This window comes from Channa argus, chromosome 19, assembly GCF_033026475.1.
Source record: "Channa argus isolate prfri chromosome 19, Channa argus male v1.0, whole genome shotgun sequence".
Taxonomy (NCBI): Eukaryota; Metazoa; Chordata; class Actinopteri; order Anabantiformes; family Channidae; genus Channa; species Channa argus.
Window position 1 is genome coordinate 2337585 of NC_090215.1, and position 15746 is coordinate 2353330.

Consider the following 15746-nt stretch of genomic DNA (forward strand, 5'->3'; position numbering starts at 1 on the left):
CAGGGTCAGCGGTTCAATTCCTGGTCCTTCAGATCAGATGTTGAAGTAGCCTAGTTAATAGAGATTCTGAACCCCAAACCCTGATTGCTTTAAATGTAGCAGACTTTTCACAACCCACACATCCAAATAAAAAACATGGCACAGCACAGCATAGCAATCATTTGTATTAATTATATACATACAGTATATCCAACTCTTTAAAAAAAGTCTGACTTAGTTACATAAATTCAAAATTTTGAAACTTTTGATTCCAGTTTTATTTATTTAATTTACATTCACAGAAACTGACAGAAAAGTTCTTGGTACAACAAAAACCTGAGAGTGGACAGTAAGAGCTAGTTAGCACCCAACACACTGATGCCCGAAGTTACATTTCTACGATACCATTAACTTTCTCTGAAGAAGATATTTGGAAATATACAGCTTTATATTAACATCATTAAATGTCTGCTTTAGCAGCATTTCTCCTGAGAGCTTCAAACGATGCCACGGCATTTTAAATCTCTGAGTGTGCTTCCACAGGCTCTGTATTATGACTTTTTTTCACTCAACCTGCAATGAAAAGAAGTAACACCATGTAGACTAATAGGCCAGTGTGCAGTGAGAACTTCTCACTGGTTTAAACATGGGTTGCTAAAATGCTAATGTGTCATATGTCAGCTTTCAGTAATGAAGGAGCCAAATCCGTAACTGAAACGCTTTTGTTAAAACCAAAGGTTAAACGTTGGCAGCAATTTTCTGTCCCCACGACATTATTACTCTTTCCATATCCTTCATTCATTAATACGAATGCATCGTGCTGTGACACCTTTGTAGGGAAGTGAATACACAGCTGTTATATTCTGCCTTACTTTTCCAACACTGTCAGAGAATCAGGGGGATAATGGCCATCCGGAAGCTGGGATAGTCCTTGAACTCCCTGTTGTAGGCTTTGTGCTTCCCTTTGGCCCAGACGGTCATCTGGATGAACCCCAGTACTGTGTACAATGCCACTGCAAGACAACACAAAAGAGAGTACACAAAAACACACAGAAAAGTATTACATCGATAGAGCGGCTTGATACCAAGTCTTCACCTTCCTGCAGTCCACTGCATGTGTACAGGTGATAGTGATGCTGTTAGGGGGGGGTCAACAAAAAGTCATGTACTGTAGGCTACTACATACCTGGCAGGCACTGGGTCATGATGGTGAAGCTCACCCAAGCTCCAACCTGTAGAAGGTGTCGAATAGATAAGGAGGGAAATGCATGCATGGGTAATACTGATCCATACAGTACATTACAACAAAAACCTACCTCATATGTGTAATTAGGACAGGATACAAAGAAAAACAGCCAAGTGAAGGGGTTCTTAGTTGGAATAGGGTACCTTCTGATCCTGGATCCTTCGAAAGAGTTTTGTGGAGAATGAGAGAATGAATTTAGTTCATACGCAAATTAGCTTTCAAGTAGCATCTGTTTTACTGTGGATTAACTGAAAGAGTTTTAGGACACAGCACTAAGGTCATGATCAAGTAGATTAATGCCTAGTTATGCATTGATCAGTGGGTTCACACTTTATGCATTCCTCCTTCAGCTACTAAGGAAGTAAACAGAATCAAACACTCACCATTCGCTCTGAGATTATTCAGAGCCAAGTGAATGGAAAAGTTTCCCAGTTCACATATCTGGAGCACAAATATGCATTTCACTTCATACGCAGCAATGAATTGATGTCAGCACAGTGAGAGTATCAGCATATACGTACCAAGAATACGACTAGTGCATAGTTCACTTGTAGTTCTCCATATGCTGTGAAGAGAAACAGTGTTGCGGAAAACAGACAAACAATATTTTTTGTGTCCATGTATCTGTGTGTGTGTTTGTGTGTGTCTCAACTTACATGGAGGTGTATAAAGAGGGTGGTTGATATAATAGGCCAACCAACCTGAGAAACCCCAGTAATAGGCACAATTCTAAGAGAGGGAACATGTACATAGTACAGTGAAGCTGAAGAAATACTGTTTGTTGTATCTGGCTAAAAGCAGTGTCACAACAACTGGCCTGAAAAAGGAGAAGAAAAAAAAAAAGGACACACGTTTTAAAAGAGGTTAATGGTCTTCTTTTCAAGGGTAGTCACATCCTCACCCTGACTATTGTCCTGAGAGGCATAGTCCCATGGGAGAAACGATGCACAAAGATAGTCTCTATCAACCTCTTCAAATAGTGGAAGGTGTGACACTCACAGGCGAGTCTGAGAGAGACAGAGGATGTAAAGGTCACACCGACAAACAGTGTTGTATTAGTGTGCAGCTTCATTCTGTTGGAACAGTTACTTAAATTTGAGAAATCAGATTGTTCTGGTACGTGTACAATGATATGTGATGCAGTGCAGTTAACTGATGCAAGTAATAAAATGATCAGAGGTTTAAACTGGGTTAGAAAACAACCTTAGGCCACTAAGTATCCACTGACCAGCCACAGTACCAGAACCTGGTGGTTCTAACGTTGTCGACAGGGGTATTGACACCGGCCAATCCCTGGCACCATTAAACATTTCCCTTGTTTGTAAAACCAGGTGGATTTAGTTTTGTGACTGGTCACTGTATGTAACCAGCACTGGATGTTGAGCTTGTTAACTAGTTGGTTTTCTAGCCTGCTTGGTTTAAGCATAGCCAGCCTTAGAATTTGCTTTTGCACTTACTTGACCACAGGATGGGGGCTGGAGGTAAAGGCACATCTGTGCAAGTACATGTATGGTACTCGAAAATAGAAGAAGAGGTAGATGAGAAGGGGCCCGACGTACTCTGCCAGAAACACCTGCACACAAAAGACCATAAAACACGTTAGACTGTGCCATGACTTTTTATTGTTTGGATAATAAAAGGGATAGGGCTGTGCCACATTGTTCAGAATATTAGGATCAAAATGCAGAGATCGTTTAATAATATACTAGAGATATGTAGCACTACTACCGATAATAATGGTCATCAAGGCATAGCTGAATATGAGAACAAAATATCGTTATGAGGCAAAGTCTAACTAAAAAATAACTAAAGTCCCGAAGATTAGAATAAGAAAGAACTAAAAATTACATTGAGCAGGAGCCAAATAATGAGCTATGGTGGCAAACAGTGAGCAGAAAATCACTTTACAAGGAGGCAGTAACCAGATACATACATACTCAACATACTCTGAGCAACACTAAACTATAGGCTATAGGCATGTAGAAGTAAAATGTATAAATGTGACAAGAGGTTTAAGAAAAAGGGGACGCACACAGTTTGTCGCCAAAAATGCTGACGAACCCGGGACTTACAGGGTAAGTACAGAGAACCTACTGTGTACTTATTAGTAACAACGGTGTACCGCCACAGTACCTATGGATAGAAATTTGTTGTTACTTGATAACGAAAAGCCGACTTTGGGGAATAACGGGGTAACAAGATATCTACAATACAGTGTAAGTATTTTGTAGGTGAGGATTAAGAAGAGGGTAAGAGGCTCCACTTTAAATCCTTCACACCTATTGCACCTCTTATGTGATATTTAATTATTTATCAATAAGTTGTTTACAATAACTGATTTAAATTGGTTTTGAGGCAATAAAAATAAATTAAACCTCTTGTTATATAGTAGGTACAACCAGAGGCCCTCCATGCCAGCAGGCAAATGCTTGGGGCCCCAGGCCAGTAGGGGGCCCCCCTGAGGGCTGACAAAAGTTAAACTATGTACAGTACGGACTGTGAGCATCGTTGACTTTGCTCCTCTTACCATAGTCCAGCCTAACTGGGGACCAAGATCCCTGAAGTACATGGTGGCTGTGGTCCCAACAGGAAGATTCTGTAAGACTTCATCATCTCTGAGTGATTTTCCCTCTGAAGAAGAAGAAAGAAATGCTCCTAAAAAACAATTCTACTCTCCACATTCTTTTTCACAGTTTACAAATGGCCACACTGTCCGTATTTAAATGCACTTATGGAACCTGGTTACTTTCATTCGTTGTTAACATTGTTAACTCTCATTCATTCTTTCACTCAGATTTGCACATGCACAGTTGGAGAAATGCCGATTAGAAACCCGGTTAGTAATCTGCATTTTCCGACAGAGACTTGGGGAAACCCGGTTTCCATAATCATCTACCCCAGTTCCAGAAACCATCTTATCAGATTTCTGGAGAAAGCTGACTGTAACCCGCTTACTTAAATCCATGTAAACGTGGTCCCTGACAGTTGTGCTCACAACCAGAGGAGATACATAAAGTACATGAACTCAGTAATGTAAAAGTCAAAGTAAGAGTGCTGCCTACTCCAGTAAGAAAACTGTGTTCCAGTGGTAGATGAAGTACTCAAAAATTGTACAAAAGTAAAAGCACAAAGAAACATAGTGAAAAAAAAATATTGGCAAAGAACTTTTTTTTAAGTCATTTAATGAAGAATTTAAGAATCAACATCTGCAAAAAGCAACTAGTAACTAGCTGTGACATAGCTGTACAGTAATGGAATAAAGTAACATCAACTAATTCCTGAACCAGCTCCTGCTATATTATTATGAATTATTTATATAATTGTATGTTTCAGAGTCATGGGGGCTCAGATAATATACTCAGCTAATTGGATGACATTTGTAGAACATCCTCATGGGGCCCTGGCCCAGATAGCTTTTAACCAAATGTCTACTTTGGGCTTTTTATTAAGGAGTGAGAGCTCACATGACATTTGAAACAAGTCCTTTCCCATGTACAAACAGCCATCTTTGTCTTTTCATTTAGGCGGAAATGAATGGGGAAAAGGATGCTGATCAAACAGTGGTTTCCACAGTCATGATTCTTTTAAGATGTGCAGTGTTCTTTACGGCTCTCATTCACCTCCAGAGTGAAGGTTATTGTAAATGTTATTGGTTGGCAATGCATAATGGCGGTGATTTAATTCCAGCAGCTCTCATTAAATTCCCCTTAGTGGAAGCTAGGTTTTGCAATATGTTTAAGATAAGCAAAGAACAGCATCAGCTTTGTGTGGAGGACATTTAAAATGCCCCTTTCGGTAATTTCAGTGGATGGAGGTACATATCTCTTCTAAACATTTACAAGATTAAGAAGCAATGCAGACATCAATAATAAATGATGGTGGAGCAGCCTGGATGGACGTCTACAGTGCATTACTCAATATGTGAAGCTTAATTACTGCACACCTTCTATGGAGTGGACTCTGTATGCATTCAAATCCATTTGTAACATCCCAAATTGCCCTCATATAGGACAATTTGCGTGCGTGACAAAGCATAAATTATCCTTAAACAGTTGTGTGAGCACTCAGAGTGGCCCCCTTTCTACTCTGGATGATTGGATGGCCAACATAAGAATTCAATTTCTACTTTATCTCATTATTTGAAGGCAATGATGTCCATTTTTACAGTATTAGACAGTACTAGGATGCACCACTTGGCGACTTACTGGGATCAAGCTTCAGGGCCTGTCTTGCTGGATACCAGTGAGGATCTGAGTGGATATTAAACACACACACACACACACAGTTAGTGCTAGCATTGCATAGCACGTACAGATTTTGGCCACAGGCCCATATATAATTGATCACTATGGAATAGAGTTGAGCTGCAGTGACGGTGCTGACAGCTTTGGGCTGTCATTTCTGACCAGACTCACTCTGACAACAGAGGTACTGTAGGCTACAAATGGGTAAACAGGAAATAGTTTCTAGCAGAGCAGGTTTTTTGGAATATGGTACGACAAGATGATAAGATATGTAGATCTAAAATTCAAGTCAATTCATGTTTTAATTTACAGGAAACATGCTACAATAGACACAGGAAAGTAATAATAAGAAAACACTAATGTATCAATATGACTATCTTGAATAATAAGCCACAATAAGATGCAAAAAAACCCCAATTTATTAAGTAGAGCGGAGGATTGTACTTTGATTTCACAGTCAGGGATCAAGATAAAAGAGGCCAGTAAAGATAATGTATTTGTCCACTCACATGATTTGTGAAAAAGGCTCTTGATGTCTCCTATTGTTGAATAGGGCTCCACCTGAGTGGAGCAGAAACAGAATTTATGTAGGTGGGATGTTGAGCACCTGTAAAACCCGCAGTCATTTCAAGCTCATGTTCGGCAGTCAAGTATTTTTCAACCCCACAGGATTTTGTTTCAAATCATGGTTAAGTTGTAAACACAAAGTGGTCTAAAGATGCCAATTATGTATTTTGGGGAAATCTGTATGTCCAAAAGTTGCTATATTCATCCATCATCTGTAACCACTTTCCCTGTTCAGCTTCATGGGGGGCTGGAGCCTCTTCCAGCTGTCTCCAGTCTATGTCAGGGCCAACACAGAGAGACATACACAGACAGACAACCTTTCACACACACAGTCACACCTATTGGCAATGTAAAGGCACCAGTTAACCTAACATGCATGTTTTTGGACTGTGGGAGGAAAGTGAAGCACCCGGAGGAAACTCTTAAACTTAATGCAGGGCAACTTAAAACTAATACTGTGTCTTATTTGGTTTTAAATAGTCCTGAATCAAAGCAATATTATCTGCATACTGTACCTTATCTAAAAAACAGAGCTGCTCTCTTGTCTTGACATCGAGGACCTCCACCTAAAGAAAAGATGTGGCACTTTTGTAAAGACCCAAGATTCAGCCACACATTCAAGATCTTAAGACAGATTTGTTTTTAGAGAATTCAGGATGTGGTCAAAGGATTCAGCCTCTACATGCCACTTCAGTAATACCCACACCACGATAGGCAACCAACGCTGGACTACTTTTAAATCCTTCCTTACATTCCTTTCTAAATACATTTCTGCCTAGTTGACTGGAAAAATAGCTTCAGATAAGAAATAAGAAATATGATAAGAAATTACTCGTTAGGAGGAACCGGGCTGTAACACCAGATTAGTTGTCAGTCTGACCAATCAGAAAATGAACAATCACGTCCTCCCTACGTCACGGTTCCTGTTCAGCTGGGAAAGTACCCACTCTGCAGTATGAGCTAAAAAGGATCCTCAAAAGTTGTAGTTCCTGCAGTCCAGAAACACAAAACGGGGACTGTCCAGCTACAGCTCTAAGAACTACAAAAAAGTTTTTCAGAACTTGCAGGCTCTTCACATACTTGCAACTGCTAGAAAAGCAGGCAAACTCTTAATATACTGTAGTTTATAGTGGAATCGCTAAATTAAATTCAAAGCCAGTTCGACTAAATCTATATTTACATCACACTCTGATCCAGAGTGACTCACAACGGAGGACAATTTAGATACCTAAGTAGAAATGTATGCCAAAACACTCCAACAATGATTTTGAGTCTACTCGTAGGGATAAGTGTCTCGGAGGCCCTACTGCCAAGTGTGTCGAGTTTTTCCCGGCAGGTAGCGTCATCTCAATCTGAATGATGAGTCTGGAAGAAAAAAAAGAGATGTGTTGTCCTGCTACTCTCTTGCACACATCTTAATTAGACTATGTCAGTAGTGATGTACAGCATATGCAAGGAGGATGGTGGGTGGCGGCTCACAATTTGCCCTGAAAGCACTCCACACTGTGCTGCTCAGCAAAGCTGTCCCAGCTAAATTTGCTCCCTAACTGGACGGTGTAATAACCCACTAATGGATACCTAAAGATTTGCTGAGTGCACCGTCGAGAGAGAGAGACAGAGAGAGCTCTAAACATAAAGCATCTGCTGTTTACACTGCAAAAAACTGAAGTAATTTAGTTTGTGTTTGTTTTCAATATTATAGCTAATATTATCTGTTTACTTATTCATACTAAAAAAGGATTTGTATCCTCACTTTTTTTTTAACGAATGGCCTGAAGTTGAAACCAGCAAAAGGTTTTCCGTTAGGTCACCACATCTTACTAATGCTAGATAATAACTATAAGCATTTTGTCCTGACACTTTTTACAGTGTGTGTTTGTGCTTTGCAGGATCTGAGCGTCCTGGGAGACAAGTTTGTTTTGCCTCCCATCTGCTGACCTACCCAACTGCATTCTCGCGGCACATGTCGGGGCATCAGAATGTTGTTGAAGAGTAACAAGAGTGTGATTGGGGGGCTGTGGGGGGCTGTGGGATGTAAAAGCCTGTGCACTCGCTTGAGCTGTGCCCTTGTCCTCTTGTGGGGATACAGGGCACTGCTGGCGACACAGGTCACACACACCATGTGCTTACAGTATGTGCTTGTAAGGGCTTTGGTTTTTTTTGTGTGTGTGTGAGTGGCATGTGGGCGTTTGAGGTTTGTTTATTCTGAGCTGAAATTTAAATTTATAAAAGCTTCTAAAATCGTTTGACTGACTGTTTGTTCAAAGAGGTTTCAAAAGTAGTTTGAGGCAGAGGTCCAGTTTGTGTTTTTTACAATAACTTGCTTTAATCATCCAACTAATGGAAACCCACTGTCATAATAGCTCCTTTTAATGTAAAGGCTGATGAATCTAATGGCTGTTCTGGAACCACAAGCTCATCACTTCAAACTGAACATTGCTATTCAAGCTGTACACGTCTGCCCAGCGTTTGCCATTGTTCTCTTCGCTTTTACACGAACGCAAACTGACAGATTTTCGCTCGGAGAAAATAATCAGCTAAAGCCCTCAGCTGTCTCCTCACATTCTGCCAATTCCTTTAAATGTTCCACATGCATTGTCCCGGTTAAAGAAAGAACGTGCCTCGACAATTTACCGCTCACAAAAAGGACTGCGTCCAAATGTGTCACTTTCAAATACCAGGTTAAACCTGAATGACTGTCAGGTCGGCTGAGGAAAAACAAAGGACATCTGAGCTTTTGTAACAGACATCTTACTGTAGCATGTGGTTCACTGTATGTGCTTTGTTCAAATCTGATTTACAGATCAGCAAAGATCAGTGCTAAGTCTTGGAAAGTTCTGTAAAGTATTGAAGTTGAAGACACTATATTATTTTTAATGTGTGGCCACTAGATCTGTCTCCAGTTGTCCATGTTGGCTGTTCATCCAACATCAGGAAGAGTAAGTTTCCCCCCTTTCTAGGGGGATGAAAGGTGTTGAGACTCCCCCTTCTCTCACAACCCCATGTGCCTCCTAACAAGCCTCTTCAGGCCAGGTGAGAAACAAAAACCTACACCGGAGGATAGAACTGGGTACCATAGCCAACTCTCCCCTCAGACTGAAGAAACTAATTGAACGAGTAGCAAACATGTCAAACTAAGAAGAAGTCCAATTGACATGACCTTTTAGACAATCTCACCTGGACATCTGACAACCTTCCAATGAAATACTGCTCACTTGTGAAGCTGAACTTTGCAGGCTTTACACTTAAGGGTTTTGTCACAAAGCATTGCCAGCTGTTGCCAGTCTTGATGCTAAGCTAAGCTAAGTAGCCAATACTGGTTAGAGAGTTGTGTAAGTCATCTGACATAGGCCTCTGCAAGGGAGCAAATAGGGATATTTGCCAAATTATCAAACTATTTGTTTAAAGGGCAGCTGCACTCAGAGATTTACTTGTCTGCTTCTCCATTAGAGCTCATCAGGCCCTGCAGTAAACAATTCTAAAAGAAGCCTCTGGCTCATGTTTGTTTGCTGTGACATAGAAACGTCCTAAACTCTGCTGAGACAAATTTCATGTGATTTGGAATGCGGCCAGCCATAAGAAGTTCCCAAAATAGAAATCATTATTTAAAAAAAAAAAAAAAAAAAGATTATTTAATTGAACCTCAATAATAATTCCCCACGTTCTGTTTTTGCGGGAGTAGATACAATTCAAAGGAGCCTTTTGCTTAAGCCAGGTTTTGTAAAACAAATTCATCTAAAATAAAATAATCTCTCAGAATGTTGCAGTTAAAAGTCAGTCACTGCTTTATATGGTCTTACCTGAAAGAAGGTGGTCCGGCTCATACTGGTGGGTTATTATTACTGTGTCCTCTGTATACAGGATGAACCAAGTGATCTTAAAGCATCACTAGAAGCTACTACCCACCCACACACTCCTCACACACATGCAGAAGTAGTTTCCTGTAGAGGACAGTTCCTGGACTGACCCTGTTGTTCCCAGCCTCCTTTTCTCCCTCCCTCCCTCCCTTCCTCTCTCTCTCTCTCTCTCTCTCTCGCATACACACTCTCTTGCTCTCTCTATCTTCATCTAAGATAGTGCTGGGACACAGAAACCCTGCACACACTCTCCTTTCTGCTTTTCTTGCCTCCGTCTTTTTTCTCCGTTTTTGCGGTGGTACCTCCGCAGACAAAGGCAGTTTGCACAGCAACTTAAGACAACTCAGATGAGAGACAGCTGTAAAACATAAGAACTTAGGTGAACGAGGAATAATTAAATATATAAAATGACAAAAAAAACGTAAACTCTCCTGTTGAGAAAGTGGGCCATCGCAGCAGAGAACTACACATGTACTTCACATGCTAGAGAATGATACAGTCATTAAATAATGATGTATTTTTAGAACGTTTTTACTCACTACCAGATGGGAATATTCTTACATTTATCACTGTATTCTCCTAAGGGTTTTCATTTAACTGTAAGAACCATATTCAGCTAATCCTGTCCATGAAACTTCAGTTCTGAGGACTAAAGATGTGAGACATAGATCTCTTCACATATTTTGAACATTTCTGAGTTTTTAGTTTAAAGATGACCTCATATTCATTCTCGTGTTATCCAGTGTGGCAGTTTTATTTCCATGCTCATGTTCCGTTTAGAGTTTCGCAGTTTTTTTAAGCATTTTCTCAGCTAGTTTAGACTTTGTTTGTTAAATCAGCGTTTACACTGTAATGAAACCTCCAGCAGTTTGAGGATAACAGCCTGTCTCTGCTTGATACAATATTTAAACCCGTGTCAGTTCTTCCCTGAATCCAGAGGTGAGAACCATCCTGTTGTCTACCATTGCACTTTGGATGGTTACACAACTGGTGGCTGTTCAGATAAGCACAAACATCACATATTCAGTTTATATTTCCGTGCATTAGTGAAGCCGTTTGTTAGCTTAATGCACATAACTCTGTTTGGTTGACCAACAGTCTCTGTAATAATCCTTAAAACACTTGTATCTACTTGGACAAAATATTCATTATCAAAAATTTTAATACTGGAAATGATTATACCCTAGATAAGAGTGAAGCAAATACAGTCCTGAAGGCTGAATTATGAATTATTAAATGTGTTTTATCAAGAGATAAATCACAGTCTGCCTGTCATGCACAGCCTCCGTGAGAGTTTTATCCTGTGCTGCGTTGAGGTTTTTCTTCAACCTGCTTTGCCCTCTAGTATAGCACATGTGCTTGCTCAGCTGTGTTTTTCTCCACCTCTTCCCTTCAAAAATAGATTCACACAATGAAAAACCAAATTGGGCATGTATTCACAATACAGTTATGATGCCTGAGGGGATTCAATTTGTGAAGAACCAAGACTTTCATGCAGAGCTGGGCTGGCTCCCGAGGGCCTCAGGCAAATGTAGAACCAGGTAGAATTCAGTGCACGGTGAGACAGACGTACTGTGAATACTACACACACAAAATATTTTTACTTTTAAACATTTGTGGAGCAAATCTGAGCTAGACCACATTTGTTATCAACATCATCAGCTTCCACATTATTAAAAATACAGTACTTTTGTACATTAAGCACAAGTATTAATTCAACTTGACTGACGAATTTCCACTTTGTATTAGAATATTTTAAGGCAGGTAATTGTGTACTGAGATCGTGTACTTCTGGGTAATAACAATAAATCACCACTTGCATTTTGTCTGAAATCGATCATCATATGGGAGAGATAATAGAAATTTTTCTTACTTTTCTTGGAACAGACTTTAGTTTTCCTTCATTCCTATATTTATATTTTATTTATATTTTATTTCAGGTTAACTTTGATAGATGCAAATTTCACTTGTCATGGGTCATAACAGTGCTCTGTCGTTACACAGGACACATCATCATGATCTGGGTTTTATAAAGTGGTGGCACACAAAGGTCCAATAAACTATAAACATCTTATTAACACAAAAAATATTTTTTCCAATTTAATTGAATGTTGTTACTTTAGGAATGAGTATTGCTGTCATTCAAAAGTTAGTACCCCCTCTTTTGATTCTATGTTTTCTTGAGTAAAAACGTGATAAAAAAAATAATCTAATTTGTAGCAGCACTTAGTATTACACAAATGCAACCTCAGAAAAACAATATATCCCTTTTTTCATCACGCCATTATTTTTTAAAGAAACATGAAGCCAAAAAGAATAAAAAATATGTGGAAAATATTAAGTTTTACTGCTTCCATAGATTAAAGAGGGAAGTTGCAGTCAGGTGCTGCTCATCATCAGCCTTTGACTAACTGATCTGCAGCAGGTCTGCAGACGTCTATAAAAAGCAGAAGTTTGGAAATTTGCTCCTCTGGAAAATTCAGGTGTTTCAAGATGGAAAGACTTAAGCGATTGTCTTAGAAAAGCTATTGTTGCTGCACATCAATCTGAAAATGGTCAGAAAACAATTTCTGAACAATTTGGAGTTCAATGTTCTCCAGTGAAAGAAAACATTCAAGACAGTTGCCAATCTCCTCATGAGAGGACTTCCCAGCACATTCACACCAGGGTCAGACTGAACAATGCTCAGAGAAATACAAAAAAACAAAAAACCCAAACCCAAGAGCTCCATCTCAGACCCTACAGGCCTCAAGTCCATGAGGCCTGTAGGGTCTGAGATGACGGCACAATTTCAATAACTAGTACATTTTGTTTGGAAGGGTTGTTAGGAGAAAGTGTCTTCCGTCTAAAAAGAACAAGAAAACACAACTGAGGTTCACAAAACTGCATCTGAACAAACCACAAGACTTTAGGAACAATGTCCTATGGACAGATGAGACCAAAGTGGAGCTGTCTGGCCTTAATGTCCAGCACAATCTTTGGTCAAAACCAAACAGCATTTCAGCAGAAACACCTCATACCCACTATTAAACCAGGGGGGGGAGTTGTGATGATTTGGACTTGTTTTTCATGCACAGGACATGGACACTGACAATGAAGTCCTCTCTATACCAGAGGATTCTAGAAGATAATGTGAGACTATCTGTCCAACAGCTAAAGCTTGGTTGGAATTGAGTCATGTGACAGGATAGCATCCAAAGCACACCAAGAATTATGGCTTTGGCCTATGACCTAGTCGCTCGCTCAGGTGTGTCGCTCACTCAGCGCTAGCTTCCGTGGCTGCCCACTGCCCCCCCAGGGGGGATGGGTTAAATGCAGAGAAAGAATTTGATTGTAACATGTATATCTGCTCAGTGACAACAATAAAAATCCTTTTTCTTCTAGTCCAGACCTGATTCAGGAAACTATCAACTGAAGTTATTGCTGCTAGTTTTCAGAATCACAATCATTATTTCTTTTTTTATGGCTTCATTTTTGTTCAATAAATACTGGCAGGATTAAATGTATATTTATATTTATTATGTTTTTTAAACATAAACATCAAATTGAAACAGGGGTACAAACTTCTGAATATGACTGTATATGGAGTTGGTTTCAGACATGAGGATGATTCAAATGTAATAATGAGCCAGTAACCTATTGTTAAGTTCCACTCACCTCAAATCATCCATACAGCCTTTAAAAGGACATCTGTGCAACCTTCACACTGGTCATGCACATCATGTATGTACACATCAGTGCACACACCTCTCAATGCACTGCCTTTGATTTTCTCCAGCATCACAACAGTGTCTCCACCACTTTAACATCAAACATCAGGTGTGTGTGTGTGTGTTTATGTGCATATAAAGTCATCCTGAAAAGCCTCAGATCTCTGCAGAAAAAAGTTGACGGCGACTTCCTGCCAGCCACCATCACACCCCCTCATCTTGTAGTGTGCTGATTGCATTTTGCTGGAGCCTCCAGCCTCTTTCCATATGTACCCCAGACTGTGGGTTGCTCATTTAGAGGACCAACAGCTACAAGGAAAAAGGCCCGACACTACAATGAGCTGGCGTCCTCATAGGGTTAGAGGGTGATGCATACTGATGGAGAAATCAGTAATGACCCTCCGGAACAGCAGGCGACAAATCTTGAGTGTAATGTAGTCTCAGACTTTTGATCATAGAAAGCAAGTGTCATGGCGAAGCTCTAAGCTGGTGAAAATCATTATGGCTGTTTACCAGAAACCTTTTCCCAAAAGGACCCCATATTCAAAATAAGTTAAAAGGGTGATTCTTTCACTAATTGCATATTTGTTGAGACAAAAATACAAAGACATGATTACAGGTGCATTTATTGTGAAGTATAATCATTTATCATCACTGGTCATCAGTTGTGTGGCTTAAGCTCGGCTCTCTTGTCTACTTTACACTCTGCCGGGTGCCTTCTGCAAATTGCAATCAATAAACTAATCTACACAGTACAAACTATATGTTAGTCTAATTTGGTCTGCTGCACATTGTTTAATTGTGTGCTCAAGTTCACATAATGTTCCTCCACTAGGGGGAGATGGAGACCCAGCCCTCTGCACTACAGGTATCCAGTTGATTCAGTTACTGAAGATGCAGGAATCTCTTCTTCTGAGTTCTTTGAATCACTTTCTCTGTGTGATCATGTTTTACAGACTCTGGTTAAGGTCTGAAGCTCATGAGACAGAGAATTTATCCTCCTGTTGTTCTTGACGTGCAGATGCACAGTAAACTGGAGATGAATAGTCTGAAGCTCTGCTGGAGGGTCAAGTCCAGATTTGAATAATGTAAAGACATGTTATTAATTAATTAATCATTAGTGCTTCCACAGACTAGTATTACACATGCTGCAATTAATATCAAAACAGTTGTAATGAATGAACTACATACAAGTAATATGCAGTAATACATAAATACTGAGTATTCAGCTATGGTCCTCAGCACCCTCTGCTCTGCTTGTTTTCTCACTATCATCTGCCACTGCTTCTTACCTGGATCAGGTGTGTTCAGTCAATCAGAAGCTGGAACGCACCATTAATTATTCCAACGTTCTGCTACTAAAAATAAGGTTTTTCTACATTAAGTTTATTTGATAATTATAGTTATAAGTTACTTTTTATAATCTGCCTAATAATGCACATATTATAATCACAGGACGTCCATTTATTCATAATATTGAACACTTATCCCATTTAGGGTCGGGGAGGCTGGATCCCATCTCAGGTGTCACTGGTCGAGGGGTAGGGTCCAATCTGGACAGGTCTCCAGTCCATCCCAGGGCCAACACAAAGAGACATACACACTCACATTCACCCCTACAGAGTCAGCAAATAACCAAACATGCATGTGTTCGGTCTGTGGGAAAAACCACACAGGATGGGGAGAACATGGAAACTCAATGGAAACAAATAATGATTGTTAAAATCAGCTCCATTGTTACAACATTAAAATGAGCCATTCTGCACCACTTTTTAAATCTCAATTATTTTTGTTTTGCCAATACTTTTGCAGGATTTTACCTTGTAACCGAGTATTGCTACAAGTACAAGTTGCACCACTGTAATCAGTTGTATGTGCAGAATCTCTGCCACCAAGGGAGTTTGGATTAGCAGGATAGAAAATGAGTTAAACCGTTATTGATTGGTCAGGTTTTCATCTCTCATTGCTTTCACAGCACAGTGTGCTACTTCTGTTGAGATTCGTTTTCATGAAGTGAGAAGATGATACCACAAAGAGCTAACACTAATGCACCTTCCCAGGCAACCCCCCCCCCCCAACCTTTCGTTTTTAATTTTGAGAAAGCTAATGGGTTGTTAAAAAAATAATGAGAATCCTGGCAAAT

At 39.9% G+C, this 15746-nt stretch overlaps 1 protein-coding gene across 1 annotated transcript; it reads right to left on the reverse strand.

Moving 5' to 3' along the window:
• Positions 1–261: 261 nt before the first annotated feature.
• Positions 262–9953, reverse strand: tecrl2a (trans-2,3-enoyl-CoA reductase-like 2a). The gene is made up of 13 exons (XM_067486368.1): positions 9837–9953; positions 6552–6602; positions 5979–6030; positions 5431–5475; positions 3753–3856; positions 2683–2798; positions 2127–2232; positions 1882–1954; positions 1747–1790; positions 1609–1666; positions 1296–1384; positions 1166–1211; positions 262–992 (listed from the first exon to the last, which is right to left on the reverse strand). The coding sequence occupies exons 1-13, from the start codon at positions 9858–9860 to the stop codon at positions 865–867; spliced, it is 936 nt and encodes a 311-aa protein (XP_067342469.1). The 5' UTR covers positions 9861–9953; the 3' UTR covers positions 262–864.
• Positions 9954–15746: the final 5793 nt, after the last annotated feature.

Coding starts and splice junctions, on each gene's coding strand:
- tecrl2a (XM_067486368.1), bottom strand. CDS start 9,860: ATGAGCCGGACCACCTTCTTTCAG. Junction 1,955..2,126: donor CTCTCAGGACAATAGTCAGG/GTGAGGATGTGA, acceptor TCCCTCTCTTAG/AATTGTGCCTATTACTGGGG. Junction 1,667..1,746: donor ATGCACTAGTCGTATTCTTG/GTACGTATATGC, acceptor TTTGTGCTCCAG/ATATGTGAACTGGGAAACTT.